Source organism: Staurois parvus, unplaced genomic scaffold (assembly GCF_062004578.1).
Source record: "Staurois parvus isolate SC_StPar_1 unplaced genomic scaffold, SC_StPar_1.0 ptg001621l, whole genome shotgun sequence".
Classification (NCBI taxonomy): Eukaryota; Metazoa; Chordata; class Amphibia; order Anura; family Ranidae; genus Staurois; species Staurois parvus.
The window spans coordinates 651,918-668,072 of NW_028319417.1; the positions used below are offsets into that span (position 1 = coordinate 651,918).

General features: G+C 43.7%; 1 protein-coding gene across 1 annotated transcript in view; it reads left to right on the forward strand.

The window, feature by feature from the left end:
• Positions 1-10,180, forward strand: part of LOC149435046 (vomeronasal type-2 receptor 26-like) — a 102,167-nt gene extending 91,987 nt beyond the window's left edge. Inside the window, exon 5 of the mRNA XM_089663070.1 lies at positions 9,174-10,180. Coding sequence (XP_089519196.1) covers positions 9,174-10,081 — 908 coding nt within the window. The 3' untranslated portion in view covers positions 10,082-10,180. The remainder of the gene's footprint in view (positions 1-9,173) is intronic.
• The last annotated feature ends 5,975 nt before the right edge of the window (positions 10,181-16,155 follow it).

Here is a 16,155-nt window from a genome sequence, read left to right on the forward strand (position 1 = left end):
AATGTGCCTTTATCTGCACCAACCCGTCTGTGCTCTGAATCAGCCACAAATCTCTTCATAGTGCGATGATCACGCTTAAGTTTTCATGAAATATCGAATGTTTTCATACCTCATCCAAGACATCAAACTATTTCACAGCAGAGAGATCCTTTTTCTTCCCCACATTGCTTGAAAATGGTGCTCTGTTTAATAATGTGGAACGCCGTCCTTTAGTAGTTTTTCCTTAAATTGGGCTCACCGGCCAATCTAATTATCACAGGAGTCCGAGATTGTTTTCAGTGATCAAAAGAGCCCTGACACACAATGCCCTCCATGAGTTACACTGAAAAACAAAATATTTCATCTTTGTGACACTTAAATAGAATTTGCATAGTAATTTGGAACGCAGTGTATATATTCCTATTCTTTTTATAGCCAAATTTACCACCCTAACTCCTCCCACAGTTTTTACACTACATAGACAGTAATATACAGAAACGTGCAGATTGTTCCCGATTGGTGTGCTATTACTTTGTGGAACGTTTCCCCAAATGGTTCACAACATATCGCCGTTTTTGTGGTGAACTTTTCCCATAGGAATGAATGGCAGAATGTTCAAAACTAGAGTGGGAGCTGAAAAATCAGGACATGATTTCTAAACTGCCATCACTGCCTCATTTTTAAGCCCACCTACACAAATCTTGTATCAAAACGTTCAGCTATCCCCACTGCCACTAAAAATGTTCACGGCTAAGCCATAGTCCTGATAGTTTTCACAATATGACCATTTGTTAGCAACCCATGCCGCCCATTGACATTCATTGAAACTGCACTCTAGACACCTGAAATTTGAAGGGCAATTTCTAAACAGCGACAGTGCCTTCATTTTTAATATATCAGAGACAAACTATGCATCAAAATGTAGGTCTGGGTAGGATTTATAATTTTAAAACTACAACCATTCTAAGATGGCAACTGCCAGTGAAGTGAGCAAGTTGAAGCAGTTTGTTTTTACCCGCTCTTCTCTGCCCTTGCTGTAGAGTGAGTTGCCATAAGAACCCAGGTGTGTGAGCAGGTAGCAGAGTGACAAGCCACTCCACCCAGTTACTCCGCCCACTCCAGTTGTAGACTACTGGTGGAGGCAAGAACACTTCACACAATTTCCCCAGAAATTGTAGATTTTCTAGTTATTATATTATTATTTTTTATGATTATTTATTAAATTATAATTTATGATTTCGTGTTTCAAGTTTTATCCTACCCGGGATGTTTTCTAGACTCTTGTTCGGACAGATTTCAGTGAGTTATTCCTAAGAATTACAGGCCTACAATATAAAACACCAAATTTCCATGCAAAATAATGGTACCGCTTTCAGCACCAAAAATCTGAAATAATCATACCGCCAGGGAGGTTAAGGTCAAAATATAGAAAGGTCAGATGAGGTAGATTTTATTCTGAAAACAACAACTAGCACTTGTTATTTCAGAGACAATAGCCATACATATTGTACAGTGGCTGGGCTGTATGTATGCAGCTTATTAAGGCCACAATGTAAGAGAGAGAGAGAAACAATGCAGTTTTTTTATTTTGAAATAATCATTAGAGCTAGCAGAACAATGCACACACAGACATACACACACACACACACACACATATATACACACCGCACTTGAATAGGCAGCAAACAGAAAGAAGCAAGGCAGGCTTTATCTTGTGATAAAAATTAGAATGCATTATGAGAAAGAAAAGGAACAAATATTGTTCAGTGATTGGACAGTATATACGCTTGTTAAGGTCAAAATATAAAAAGGTCAGATGAGGTAGATTTTATCCTGAAAACAAAAACTAGAGCTTGTTATTTCAGAGACAATAGCCAAAGATATTGTACAGTGGCTGGGCTGTATGTATGCAACTTAGTAAGGCCACAATGTAAGAGAGAGAGAAACAATGCAGTTTTTTATTTTGAAATAATTATTAGAGCTAGCAGAACAACTGTCAGGGACCTCGGGCTCCGCCGCGGCATGCAAATCTGCACATGCGCGGATCGCCCAGGCACATCAGTATGCGGGCATTAGGACCTGAGCGTCCGTGGTGGCAATCGCGGCCGCGCATGCGCACTCGAGAACGCGGGTGCGCGCCTGGCACCAATGACGGTATTTAAACTGGCCAGGCAATGTTCTCATTGCCGCAAGGTCTAGTTCCTGTTACCTGTGTTCCTGTAGTGTGTTCCTTGTTGCCGACCCTGCCTGTTCTGATCCATGCTGACCTTCTCCTGCTCTGACCCCCGGCTCGTCCCTGACCATTCCTCTGCCTGTTGTTATTGTTATTTGGACCTCCTGTTACTGAACCCGGCGTGTGACCTGACTACTCTTTGTCTACGGCTTTTGTACCGTGCATGTCCCCACTGTTACCGACCCGGCTAGTCTGACCACGCTCACTCCTGGCGGTGTTCCATCCATCCCGCTCGGATATGGACCTGTCAACCCCTTCACAGCAGGCTCATCCCTTGCATATACCCTCAGCGGGACCCCTCTACCATAGTTGGGTGCACCCAGGGGTCGCGACCTGGTTTCAGTCTTGCACCAAGTCCATCCCCACCATCAGGGGCCCTGGTGAAAAGGCAGACTGGTACTTAGACTCCGCGTCCCGGGGAACCCCGTTCTGTGGACCACTAGAGATCCCGCTGGGTGGAGCCTGACAACAACACACACACACCATTTGAATAGGCAGCAAACAAAAAGAAGCCAGGCAGGTTTTATCTTGTGATAAAAATTAGAATGCATTATGAGAAAGAAAAGGAACAAATATTGTTCAGTGGTTGGACAGTATATACGCAGCTTGTTAAGGTCACAATATAAAAAGGTCAGATGAGGTAGATTTTATCCTGAAAAAAAAAACTAGAGCTTGTTATTTCAGAGACAATAGCCATAGATATTGTACAGTGGCTGGGCTGCATGTATGCCGCTTAGTAAGGCCACAATGTAAGATAGAGAGAAACAAATCAGTTTTTTTATTTTGAAGTAATCATTAGAGTGTATTTTTTCGGAGACAATATAATACATTTGCTGGACAGTATATAAGCAAGAAGTAAGATTTGTTCCATATTCTGCCTGTTCAGTGTTCAGAAAACAAAATAGGATGCTCCCCTGCATGTCTAGCCAAACCTCTGCTGCAGCAGGAAAGCATATTTAGCTGTGGTATTACTACTGCTGCCAAATGTCACAGCTTCCCTTTCAGGGTTCCTAGTTTCTAGCACCAATACAGTATCCCTGGCCCCATTCATCTCTCAACAGAAGATTCCTAGCCCACATCTGAAAGTAAACAAATGGGCAGAGAAGCTGGTTGACATAAATGAATAATAATGGATATGGCCATATTTGGTCAATGACATCAGCCTTTACATTTAGATGGGTCAGCTTTCAACATGATTGAAAATGGATCCACATTGCCGGACATCATGGTTGCAATGGATTTGTGAAGTGGGAGGTTTGTTTTTAAATAAATCATTTTTCAAATGTGTCTGGGTGTTTGTTTACATACTGTATGTACACCTCATTCATGCAGATGAAGGGGCAGGTGTCTGAGGGTGCCCTTATCTTAAATGGGGCCTCCAGATTCCATTAAGCCCCCCGCCCACAGAGCCCCACGCCCATCATGCCAGGGAGGTGGGGAAGAGGCTTGTATCCTCGTCAACTTGAGGACAAAGTGATTTGCCAGGCAATCTTTCTGGTAAGGTATGCTCCCTGTGTTGATGGCATGTGGTCCAGTGTAGTTTGGGTTGGGGGCAAGGCAAATACTTGCTGCCCCCTCTTTCCTTGCCAGTCAGATTGAATGCTCCAATATGGGTTTTGGATACACCATGCTTTTTTGGTGATGTTCCCCCTTAAGATTTATACCACCTTCTTATTAAAGATACAGATGTGTTGTTAGCAGCAATTTTGTTTTTTTAAAAAAACATGGGATTCCCCCTAAAATCTATACCAGATCCTCATCCTACATACAGTTGTGGCCAAAATTATTCAACCCCCACTGAAATTGAGTGTTTTGGCCAGTTTGACATTGCTTTTGATCATTCAGTCATCTTGCTTACATTTACATTAAAGAGGCACTTGTAGGTCAGACAAATATAACATAACAGTTATAATGAAATAACCACAAATGTCTTTTCTGTGCTCACAGCATTATCAGTTTTATTCAACCCCCAAGTGACATTCAATCTTAGTACTTAGTACAGCATCCTTTTACAGTTATAACAGCTTTTAAACGTGAAGCATAGCTTGACACAAGTGTCTTGCAGCGATCTACGGGTATCTTCGCCCATTCTTCATGGGCAAAGGCCTCCAGTTCAGTCACATTCTTAGGCTTGCGCACTGCAACTGCTTTCTTTAAGTCCCACCAGAGGTTCTCAATCGGATTTAAGTCTGGTGACTGCGATGGCCACTCCAAAATGTTCCAGCCTTTCCTCTGCAACCATGCTCTAGTGGACTTGGAGGTATGCTTGGGATCATTGTCCTGTTGAAAGGTCCAACGTCTCCCAAGCCTCAGGTGTGTGACGGACTGCATCACGTTTCCATCCAATATCTCCTGGTACTGAAGAGAATTCATGGTACCTTGCACACGCTGAAGCTTCCCTGTACCTGCAGAAGCAAAACAGCCCCAAAGCATGATTGACCCTCCACCATGCTTCACAGTAGGCAAGGTGTTCTTTTCATCATAGGCCTTGTTCTTCCTCCTCCAAACATAGCGTTGATCCATGGGCCCAAACAGTTCTAATTTTGTTTCATCAGTCCACAGAACACTATCCCACAACTTTTGTGGTTTGTCCACATGGCTTTTGGCATACTGCAGTCGACTCTTCTTATTCTTTGGAGACAGCAAGGGGGTACGCCTGGGAGTTCTGGCACGGAGGCCTTCATTACGCAGTGTGCGTCTTATTGTCTGGGCTGAAACTTCTGTACCCACATCTGACAAATCTTTTCTCAGTTCCTCAGCAGTCACACGGGGACTTCTCTCCACTCTACGCTTCAGGTAGCGCACAGCAGTCGAAGTCAGCATCTTCTTTCTGCCACGACCAGGTAGCGTTTCAACAGTGCCCTTTGCCTTGAATTTGCGAATGATGCTTCCTAAGGTGTCTCTTGGTATGTTTAACATCTTTGCAATCTTCTTATAGCCATTGCCCTTCCTGTGAAGAGAAATCACCTCTTCTCTTGTCTTCCTGGACCATTCTCTTGCCTTCACCATGTTTGTAACCACACCAGTAAATGTCTAGAAGGAGCTGAGTATCACAGTCATTTTAAAGCTGCCTAATTGGTGCTTATTATGCTTGATTGCTGCTCGGTGACATCCACAGGTGTTTTCAATACCTGATGGAAAGCACCTGTATGAACCTCTGTTCTTCAGAGTGGTAGTCTTTAAGGGGTTGAATAATTGTGGCAATGAAGAAACCACATAAGAACCATTTACTACTGTATTACATAAACAATTGATGTCATTTTAGTTGCATTTGGGTAGTTACAACGTCCTTGTAGGATTTGATTCTGAATACAATTCCAAATGTACACTATAGTCCCTAAACCCCTTTACAGCATTGGGGGTTGAATAATTTTGGCCACAACTGTAGTATTCTGGTGTCAATTTTTTGGAGGACCCCACAAAAACAAAATCTTTATGAAACCCTTCTTGTCTGGGATGAAACTTTAGGTGATACCCCACCTAAAGAAACAAGAAAGAAAACCAGGAGATTCCCCCAAATTGCATACCAGACTCTTATTCATGCATGCAACCTGGCTGGCTAGTGAAGGGGAATGGATGAGTGTGCAGGTTCCCCTCCTAAACCCTACCAGACCACATGTTCTCAACATGGGGAGGGTATCTTTCCAGGACGGACACTTCTGACAAAGCATCATGTTCCCATATTGATGAGAACAAGGGCCTCTTCCCCATATCCCTGGCCTAGTTGATGTGAGGTTCAGTTGTGAGAGACTTATTAGAATCTGGGGCCCCCAAATGAGTAAGGTTAACTCATGCACAAAAAAAGTGAACAAAGAATTAAAAGAAAGTAAACATTTAGAAAGTCCTTTATTCAAAAGAAAAAACAAAACAAAAGGCCCTATCATAAATTCATATTTAATCATTTGATGGAAAAGAGAGAAGTGCTAAAAGTCGCACATCTCTGCAAAACTTGATAAGAAGGTGTATGATAGCCTCAGACTGGGCTCCAACCAGGCCATGCCTGGTTGAGGGTGTGGCCTGGTTGGAGCCCAGGCAGAAGCTGTCATACACTTTCTAATGGGGTTTTGCAGAGATGTGCGACTTCCAGGACTTTTCCCTTTTCATTAGCTGTCTAGAGCTGGGGTGAGAGCTAGCTCTAGAGCTGGTGGCCCACTGAAAAAACCCAAAACACTCCAACATGCTGACACGTTTGCCCCTGATGACTCCTGATGGCTCCTGATGACTTATGGTGGCTCCTGATTACTCATAATGACTCCTGATTACCCGGGGCCCATCAGCTAAATGTTAATAAAGAGTGGGGTATCCCAATTCATCTGGAATGGACATGTCATTGGATAGACTTGTTTTTTGAGTCGGCAGGCATTGTTCATCATGATTGAGGTGAACTATGACAGTGAACAATGTTCTTAACAATAACTGACAATGAATGACATGATTTAAGGTTAGACATGTGCACACCAGAAAATTTTAGTTTAGTTTTGGATGCATTTATTTAGTTACTATTTTATTTCTTCTTATTCGTTGTGTGGGTCTTGTACATTTTGGGGATTCGATTTGTTTCTTTGGAATTTGTTTTGTATATTCATTCTGACAAGTCACCCCCCCATCCCCTCAACCACTGGCCAGTGTTGTGTGGAAGAGGCCATTGTCTTTATCAATATGGGGATAAGGTGCTTTGGGAGGAAATCACCCTCCCCCAAAGCAATCCATGTTGAGGGCATGTCGTATGGTATAGTTCAGGAAGGGGGCACTCCCCTCAAAATCCATAACAGTAACTATTTTGCACTCTAACTCTTGGACCTCTTTTCAGCCTTTGACACAGATGACCATCCCTTCTTTAAAAAGAAAAAATACTCCAATCTCTTGGTCTCTGTCACTGTACTCTTCGTTGGTTCTCCTCTTACCCATCTCACTGCACCTTTAATGTCACAACTCTACCTTGTCCTCTCTTCTACCTTTTTCTGTCAGGGTCCCCCAAAGTTCTGTTATTGGTTCTCTCTTATTTTCAAACTACATCTCCTCCCTAGGTCAGTTGATATCCTCCCACAGCTTCTAATACCATTTCTATGCAGACGAGACCCAAATCTAACATTCTACCCCTCAGCTCATCCCATCAGTATCCTAACTCATCAATAATTTACTAACTAACAACTCAATGTAGCCACCTTGCCCTAAGCAGAAGTGTCTATCTAAGTTTAGCTGGGCTGCGCTGCAGTTAGCTTGTCTGAATTTATAGTTCAGATTCTTTAGGTTTCTCCTAGGTTCTGGTTACTGTATGTGTCTTTCTGTTTCCAGTACGTAGCACTGCTGCCTATGATAATAGCATGAGAGTTGCTGTAACCAGAGTTGTGAATATTTGTCTCATCCTGCCCAACCAGTAGGAGTTTCCTTGCCACTGATACTTACTGGAAGAAGATGTAAATATTCAGGGAGTGACTTTGGGAGGTCAGCCTGTTCTCCCTTGGGCTTCTTGCCTGGGGAAGGTGTATGCTTGCTCTGCTAAAACCTCCTAGGCCTGTTGCCTAAGGTGGTGACCATGTGACATGTGGACAGAGGCCAGGATTTGGGGCCTAGCCTAATGAGCCTGTGGACTGAGTAGCCATGGAGGACCTACTGATGTCTTGAAAAGCTGGGAAGCTTGGCTGTGGAGCTTGGACCTCATTGGACTATAGTGTCTTCTATCCAGGGTGCTGATTTTCAAGTACCTTACAGTCAGGAGCCACTATCACACAATGCCAGGTCAGCTTGAAGGTTCTCCGTGAAAACTGTGAGTACTATGTTCCTTTGTTTTGTGGAGTCTGCTTTTTTTTTGGGTGTTCTGTGCCCTTACCCTTTCTCTCCCTGGAGTGTTGAGTGTGAGCAATGAACTCCTTTTTTGTCTTGCATCTTAAAGTGACTGGTGCCCAGCTGTTCACTACCTACTATTGCTTATGAATTGTCAACCCACCCCTGTCTCTGGGGGTACCACCATGCTTCTGGGGGTCATAAGGGGTGCTACATCAATCTATCAAAACTGAGTTCATAATATTTCCTCCACTAGGTGCCCCTGACTTATCTGTTGAGACTAATGACACATCTATCAGTATGTCCCCACATGCCAGAGTGTTAGCTGTAAAACTGGACTCTGAACTCTCCTTTCAGCCCTACATCCAAACACTGTCCAAACCTTGCCACCTCAGCCTCTGCATCATCTCCGAAATAGGTGGGCATGACATGTCTAAAGTAAATCTGCAATGTGTTCAGCAGGTGGCAATCTCTTGGGTGTCTCCAATAAACACAGATAATAGAAAAAAAAAAAAAAAGGGAGAGCGTTCACCACTCTTGGTGTAGCATTTATTGAAACTTTGATAATGATAAATGGGCAGTATTACACTTACATGTAAAGAATAGTGTACCACCCTCCTAGGTAGATAGGGGGAGCTAAAGTTAATTTATTTAGTCTGGAGGGCCGAGTAGCTGCCTGGGTGTAGTAGTTAGCAAGGTTAAATTTAGGTCAGGACTGAAAGGCTCTGCAGGCCAGTTCCCTGATACCTCCCCTGCTCTGGAATTTTGGAGAAAATTATAGAAGCACTGGGCTGGCCTGCACATTTAAGGGACTCTGGCCAATCCCTAAGCAGAAGGCTTGGCATAGGGCAAGGGCAGCCCTTAAATGTGACAGAGCCTGTTCAGCAGCAGGAGAGTTCAGGTGGAAGATGGAGAGAGAAGGCTGAAGAGCAGGAGCCTGAAAGGGGGCCCAGTTGAGAAAGGGTTCACCTCCAGGCATTGGTGCTGGAGAGGAGGAAAACTCAGACCTCATTGGCCCCCAGAGAGAGTACCACATGTTGCAGAGTGAAAGTAGATTATATCACGTACTACTCATGTACAAATTAAAGTTTCAAAATAAAAAGTGAGGTGTGGTGACAGGTTCTCTTTAAAAATATTGACAAAGAGGATCATTGTATTTGTATTGATCTGCCTGCAGACAGTGAAAACTGCATGAAATGTCCTGATGAAGAATGGCCAAATGAGAAGAAGGATCGGTGTGTTCCAAAATCAGTGGAATTTCTCTCCTACACTGAGGATACAATTGTTGCAGTATTCTCAGCTGTCTCCATCCTCTGCTGTCTTCTGACTGGTATAATATTGGGCATATTTGTACATTACCAGGACACCCCCATTGTTAAAGCTAATAACCGGAACCTGAGCTATCTTCTCCTGGTCTCCATCATGCTGAGCTTCCTCTGTGTCTTCTTGTTCCTCGGACGTCCAGTAGATGTGACCTGCATGCTGCGTGTAACCTCTTTTGGTGTCACCTTCTCAGTTGCTGTTTCTTCTCTACTTGCCAAAAGTATCATGGTGTGTATTGCTTTTAAAGCCACCAAACCTGGGAGTTCCTGGAGAAAATGGATTGGAGCCAGATTTCCCAGTTCTATAATGTGTGTCTGCTCACTGGTTCAAGTCATAATCTGTGTCACTTGGTTGTCTATTTCTCCTCCCTTCCAGGATCAGGACACTCACTCTTATCAGGGAAAGATCATCATTCAGTGTAATGAGGGTTCAGTTATCGGCTTCTACTCTGTCCTGGGATATATGGGGCTTCTGGCAGCTGTGAGCTTCATTATAGCTTTTTTAGCCAGGACATTACCGGACAGTTTTAATGAGGCCAAGTACATCACCTTCAGCATGCTGGTGTTCTGCAGTGTGTGGATTGCCATGATCCCGGCCTATCTGAGCACTAAAGGGAAAGACATGGTGGCTGTGAAGGTTTTTGCTATAATGGCATCAAGTACTGGACTTCTTAGCTGTATTTTTTTCCCGAAATGTTACATAATTCTGTTCAAAAGTGACCGCAATACAAAAATAGGCTTGCTTAGAAATAAAGGACAATAAACTTTTTGTATGATGGCAATAATACATATAATCAAAAAATACAGAATTACTTTGCTTGTAATACACTTTAATCCATAGCATTTTGCTTGTCTTTTAAGAATAAAGTCTGTTGAAAATATTGTATTTAGTTTTATGTTTCCATAATTATAAATACATTTTGTTTGGTGTATTTGTAGTGCATTACCCTTACAGGAGCTGCTGGATGATGAAGGGTTCTCTGTTCTGCAGCAACTCTAAAAGCTGCTCAGTCCCTATTGACACCTGGTTACTGCTTACACCTCTGTAAATGAAGTGTTAGTATACTATACAGGTAGTATACTAAAATGGTACAAAGAAAATAGGCCACAAGTAGCTGGTGGTAGATTAAATGGAAGTATTAAGGTAATGCATTAAACAATACATGAATCAATAAACAAGCAATTAAACGGGTCTGGAGATGCTGTACTAGATAAATGGACACTAACCCAAAAGATAGCAGCCAACAAGATAGCAAACTGTAGTAATGTTAAACCAAATTATAACTGGTGCAAACAGGATTAAAAGTATTGGCATCAACTAACCAAGAAATACTGGTCCTCATGTGCACACTACGCATGGGTGGGCATATGTGTTCCTGAACAAGGGTACCAGCGAAGATGATTGCAAAGTACTTGGTGCCTAAATGTCAGAGCTGGCTGGTTTTCATTGGGGCCCTCCTGTAAGGTGGTGCACGTGTAGCTGTTCCTTTATGAGTGTGTAATGAATGGCTAGTGGGCTGTGAAACAGGAGCAGTCTCTGTTGCATAAACTTTGTCAGTATTGAGACAAACATAGCTCAGCTCACTCATTCTGGTACACAGGATGCCTGTTCAGAATGCGTGGAAGTCTGCAGTCCTCCACGTCAGGTCGCAGTGGCTCAGTCTATCAGCTCTGGTCCTCACAAGGTGCAGTCTCTAAGCTTTGGTCCTTAGAAAATTGCAGCCTATCAGCTCTGGTCCTCACAGGGCTGTAGTCACTCGACTCTGAATTTGGCAGACAGGCTCATGAAGCAGGTCCGCTCTTGATTCCTGTGCAAGGATGCATGTGACAGTCTTTCTGGTGCAGCTGTGACAGATCCAGCAACATATCTGCTCAGTTCTGCTTCCCCTCAGCAAAGCCCTGCTTTCTGCAGATTTGCCCAGGAAAAACTCAGTTCTCATCTCATCCATGTTTGAAGAGCATCTTGGGTGTCAAAGTCCAAGCTGCATTAGACTCCATGTCCCAGCTCTCCCATGAGCCCATGCCACCACATATCAAGTCTCCTCTGCCTGCTACTGATTGGCTGGCCATCTCGGCCAAAGGTGGGGCTGAGGAGCAAGAGGAGATTTCACGTCGACACAGCCGCTGCTGCACACTCTGTTCCTCTATGCAGTGATGGTGAGGGACAAGCGGGGGACCACCCACAGAGACAGTTGATCCTGCAGCACCGCTGTTCCTCATATGTAATATACAGAGCACAGGAGTCACAACCACAAAAAATGTCAACGTGTCATATCGAGTTGATCAAACCTAGCAATTTATGTCCATTGGGCTAAGCCACAGCTGCAAGCCAAACACCTGCCTCGCAGTTCTGCCACATTAGCACCATTGTAAATTGCCTTTTGACAAAACAACAGGCATTCAGGGGCAACAGGACCACCTCCTGAACATCTGACAGTAGCTGCTTAGATGCACTCCGAAAAGTGATCCACTTTTCAGAGCTTTGGCTAGTGTGAACCTAGCCTAATATCAGTCATTTTAATACCACCTATGTTCCTTTCCTTTTAAAATGGTGGAAGTAAGCTGAGACCTATGCTGCACAAGTGTCAGGTTGCTGTCACCCTGTTAAAAAGAACAGTATAATTAGCATTAAAATGACTGGCAACATGCACTTCTAGCAGCTTCCTATTCTTTTTTCATTTCTACAAGGGAAAACATGTTTCTGCTTTCTCCCTCCTTGCCTCAATCACTGCAGGAGTTTCAAGTGCTTGTGCGTAGTCTTCTCCCATTAGTCTTCTCCCCTCATCAGAGCCAGCACTGAGACCTGCTCCATCCTGAACTACATGAAGCCGCAGTGTGGGATAGCAGCTACACACTAGCCTGGCTGCTGTGCAGTTAATGGATGCTCTGGGTGGGTTTGGACCCCCTGACCCCCCCCTCTTATCTACGCCCTTGTTGTGTGCCGTCAGATTAAAGATCTATATGGTACTGTTCCATAACACCATGTGGATTTTAAAGACTTCCTCCAAGCATCATAGTGAAATAACAACAAAATTCCACTTTTGCAACACCCCTAAGAAATGAGGGGGCTACAGCAGCTAGCCTAATGTTTGCATATTACAAACATAAACAAAATGTGCTTATAAAGGCTGCGCTACACCCCAAATTATAACATGAAAATGAAACCAAAATAAACTCAGTCACACAGTATATCACAGGTCATACAATAAAAAGTGTGTCTTAAAACACCCAATAAAAAACAGTTGCAACACTGCAATATAAACAGCAGCATAACAGTGATATATGCCACTCTTGAAAATATAGTGCTACGAAGTGAATGTGAATGCTTCCACCTTCTACAGTGCCCAGAGAAGCTTATTATAAGCTTGCCATAATATCATGACCCTCTACAGGACTGGTCATGATAAGAACGTATATGTATCTCCAGACTGCTCCATTCCTCAACGCTACTCAAGGTAGTCTCAGACCTTGGCTCCCAGATAGTATTTTTTAAAACAGGGGTCTCTAAACTTTCTAAACAAAGGGCCAGTTTACTGTACTCTAGACTTTGAGGGGGACAGACTGTGGCCTGTGGTAGTAGAAAAGGTCCAGATGTCAGTGGGAGTAAACCATGCCCCTTCATTGGTGACAGTGGGAGGAATAGCACCCCACCGTTGGTGCCATTGTTAGGAATAGTGCCCCATAATTGGTGTCAGTGGAGGGAATTATGCCCCATTGTTAGTATCAATGGATTAAACAGTGCCCCAAGGGCCAGATAAAAGCAAGCCAAGGGCCACATCTGGCCCCCAAGCCACAGTTTGGAGACCACTGTTTTAAAACACAAAGAAGCCCTCAATAGTGTAAAATCTTTAAGGACACATTTATTGACCAAAAATTGCACTCACATGATTTATAAAGTCTCAACGCTTTAAGAAAAAGTTCTGGCCAACATCCAACATAGACGGCAATCGGCGTGCATGATGATGTCATTGTATAGTTCATGCCTCAAGGTGGAAGCATTCACTTTGGAACGGAACACTATATTTTTAAGAGTGGTGTATATTATCACTCTGGACTTTATATTGCAGTGTTGGAACTATTTATTGGGTGTTTTGAGACACACTTTTTATTGTATCACCTGTGATATATGTATGAGTTTATTTTTCTTTCACTTTAATGTTATATTTGGGGTGTAGCGCTGACTTTATTAGCACATGATATTGAAATTATTTGTGTATGCTCAGTGCTGCCCGCAAGGCACACAAAGCCACTGAATGTGTTATTTTTTGTACATTTTTTGGTATATGTCCATTGTGGCAGTGCCTGTCTCTCCATGTCCTCTTTTTGATAATTACGTGCTTGCCTATTAGTCTTTAAAATGGCCAGAAAAAACACGGTTCAGCTTCTATAGACTTCAGTGGAGTTTGGCACTAAGTGTGGGGCTCATGGATTTCCATTTGGCTTCACCAAGTCTAGCTTGAAAAAAAACCCAGCCAGGTTTACTCATTCCTACACTCAGATCCCAAATTCTTCAGTGCGGTGATGACATCATGACAGAGGGACCACTGGCTGTGAGCACAGACTGTAGAACTGGGTCTCCGATGTCCACTCCTGAAAGAGGAGCTGAAGTGGATCATGTGATGGTGGGCTTCAGTAAGAATAAATTCTTTACACAGTTTTAAAAATAATCTCTCCTCAAGATGGGTTTTACCAAAGCTGTAAGAAACACATTTATGAGATCTCCTTTTCATCACCAATCAGATATGAACTTTCCAAGCAGGTTTGATTCTTATTTGTGGCTGTAAGAAGCTTCTTTGCAATATTTACTTTGTAAGGAACCCAGGGTGTATTTGGTCTCAAAAGACATCTTCAACTTCTCAAAGACTAAATCACTGGAACAAGGGTGGACTGACAACTCATGGGGCCCCCAGACAAAAGGTGATCATGGGGCCCCTGTGGCCTCACCCACACTCAAGCCACACCCAAAACAGCCTATGAAAGGTACCAGGGGCATCTCATGGGGCCCCCTACTGATCCCGGGCCATCGGGGCAGTGCCTGAGTTTCCAAATGGTCAGTCCGCCCCTGCACTGGAAATGTAGCCAGGTGCTGGACAACAGAAACATGGAGAAGGAGACATTGTCCTCTTTACAGTCAGTTTTACTGTATTTTCACTTTATACTGCTATGCAGGATGTTTTGTTGCACATCTCCTCCAGCCACCAGGGGGAGAACTATGATCAGGAAAGCCTATGGACGTCTATGCAGAATGCATAGAATTGATGTCTGGAACATCAAACATAGAATGGAACTCATGGAACCTGACCCTACAATTCCCAGAGGACACTGAGGCAGAAAGAGAGAAGTGGAAGAACTTTTACTGGACTGATCTAAAAGACTTCTTCCTCTTGGCAGAGTGAAAGTCCATGTGGAGCACATCTGCCTATGTGCCCACATCTGTGGGAAACCAGACCAGCAGGGAACGGAGTGTGAGACCTGAGAGTGGTGACACAGGTGGCAGAGCTGCATGGATTGCGGCAATCCCATCCATTTCACCCTTGCTTCATGGAGACTGGAACATCTTCCCACTCTCTCCTTTTTCATTTCTAATTACCGGAGCCTTTTGCACAGAGGAATTGGACCCCTTTCCAATGGCAGGATTCTGCAGTCATGCTGCACAGACTGGTGGGAGTGCTCACTGCCCACCATTCATACACTCCTAGCAGGGACTGAGTTACTAGAGGCAGGACATTTAATACATAGCACCTACACTGCATGCTAATTCATCAAGACTGTTGATAAGTGTACCAACGCTGCTTATGGGCCCCAACTATAGCCAGTAGAAGAACAATAAAGGATTGAGCCTCTACAGAGCAATTCTACTAACTCTGATCTATTATTTATTCAAAGGGAACCTCTGCCCAGTTAGCCTAGGCCTAACAAAGCTACAATTAATGCAGTTTAGCAGTATAGTCTCCTGAATGCAGTTAATTCTATTCTTTTACTGTTCATTGTTGCAGAGATTCTTCTACTGTTTAGGCTGATCCAGGTGCATAGTGTTCTCCTATTCCTGCTGCTTACTATTGATCATAGTGTATGTTGAGCGTCAGTACTACTATTGCTAATCCATTTTTATGCCTTTATCCTTACCAATCATAATGTATCACAATATGTTAAAGGATAAGCTCACCTTTTGCACAAAAATAATAAATGCACAGTTTTTGAAGGTAAAAAAATGTGCATTTATTATTTTCGTATGCAGGAGCCTGTAAAGCATTGCACCTGCAATCAGCAGATCACTGGTACTATGCAGGTCTCCTGCAGATCTGTCAGTATATCCGCTTGCCAGTACAGGATGTATGGGGTATATGGGATGTATGGGGTGTACGGAATGTATGGGGTGTACAGGGTGTATGGGATGTATGGGGTGTATGGGGTGCACAGTGTGTACGGGATGTATGGGATGTACATTATGTATAGGGTGTACAGGGAGTACGGGATGTGTGGGATGTATGGGGTGTACGGGATGTATGGGGTGTACGGGATGTAGGAGATGTATGGGATGTACAGGGTGTACGGGGTGTACGGGATGTATGGGGTGTACGGGATGTACGCGATGTATGGGGTGTACGAGATGTATGGGATGTATGGGGTGTACAGGATGTACGGGGTGTATGGGATGTACAGGGTGTACAGGGTGTACGGGATGTACGGGATGTACGGGATGTATGGGGTGTACGGGGTGTACGGGATGTACGGGATGTATGGGGTGTACGGGATATATGGGGTGTACGGGATGTACGGGATATACGAGCAAGCAGATATACTGACAGGAAGAATCAATGAACTACCACAGCGCTC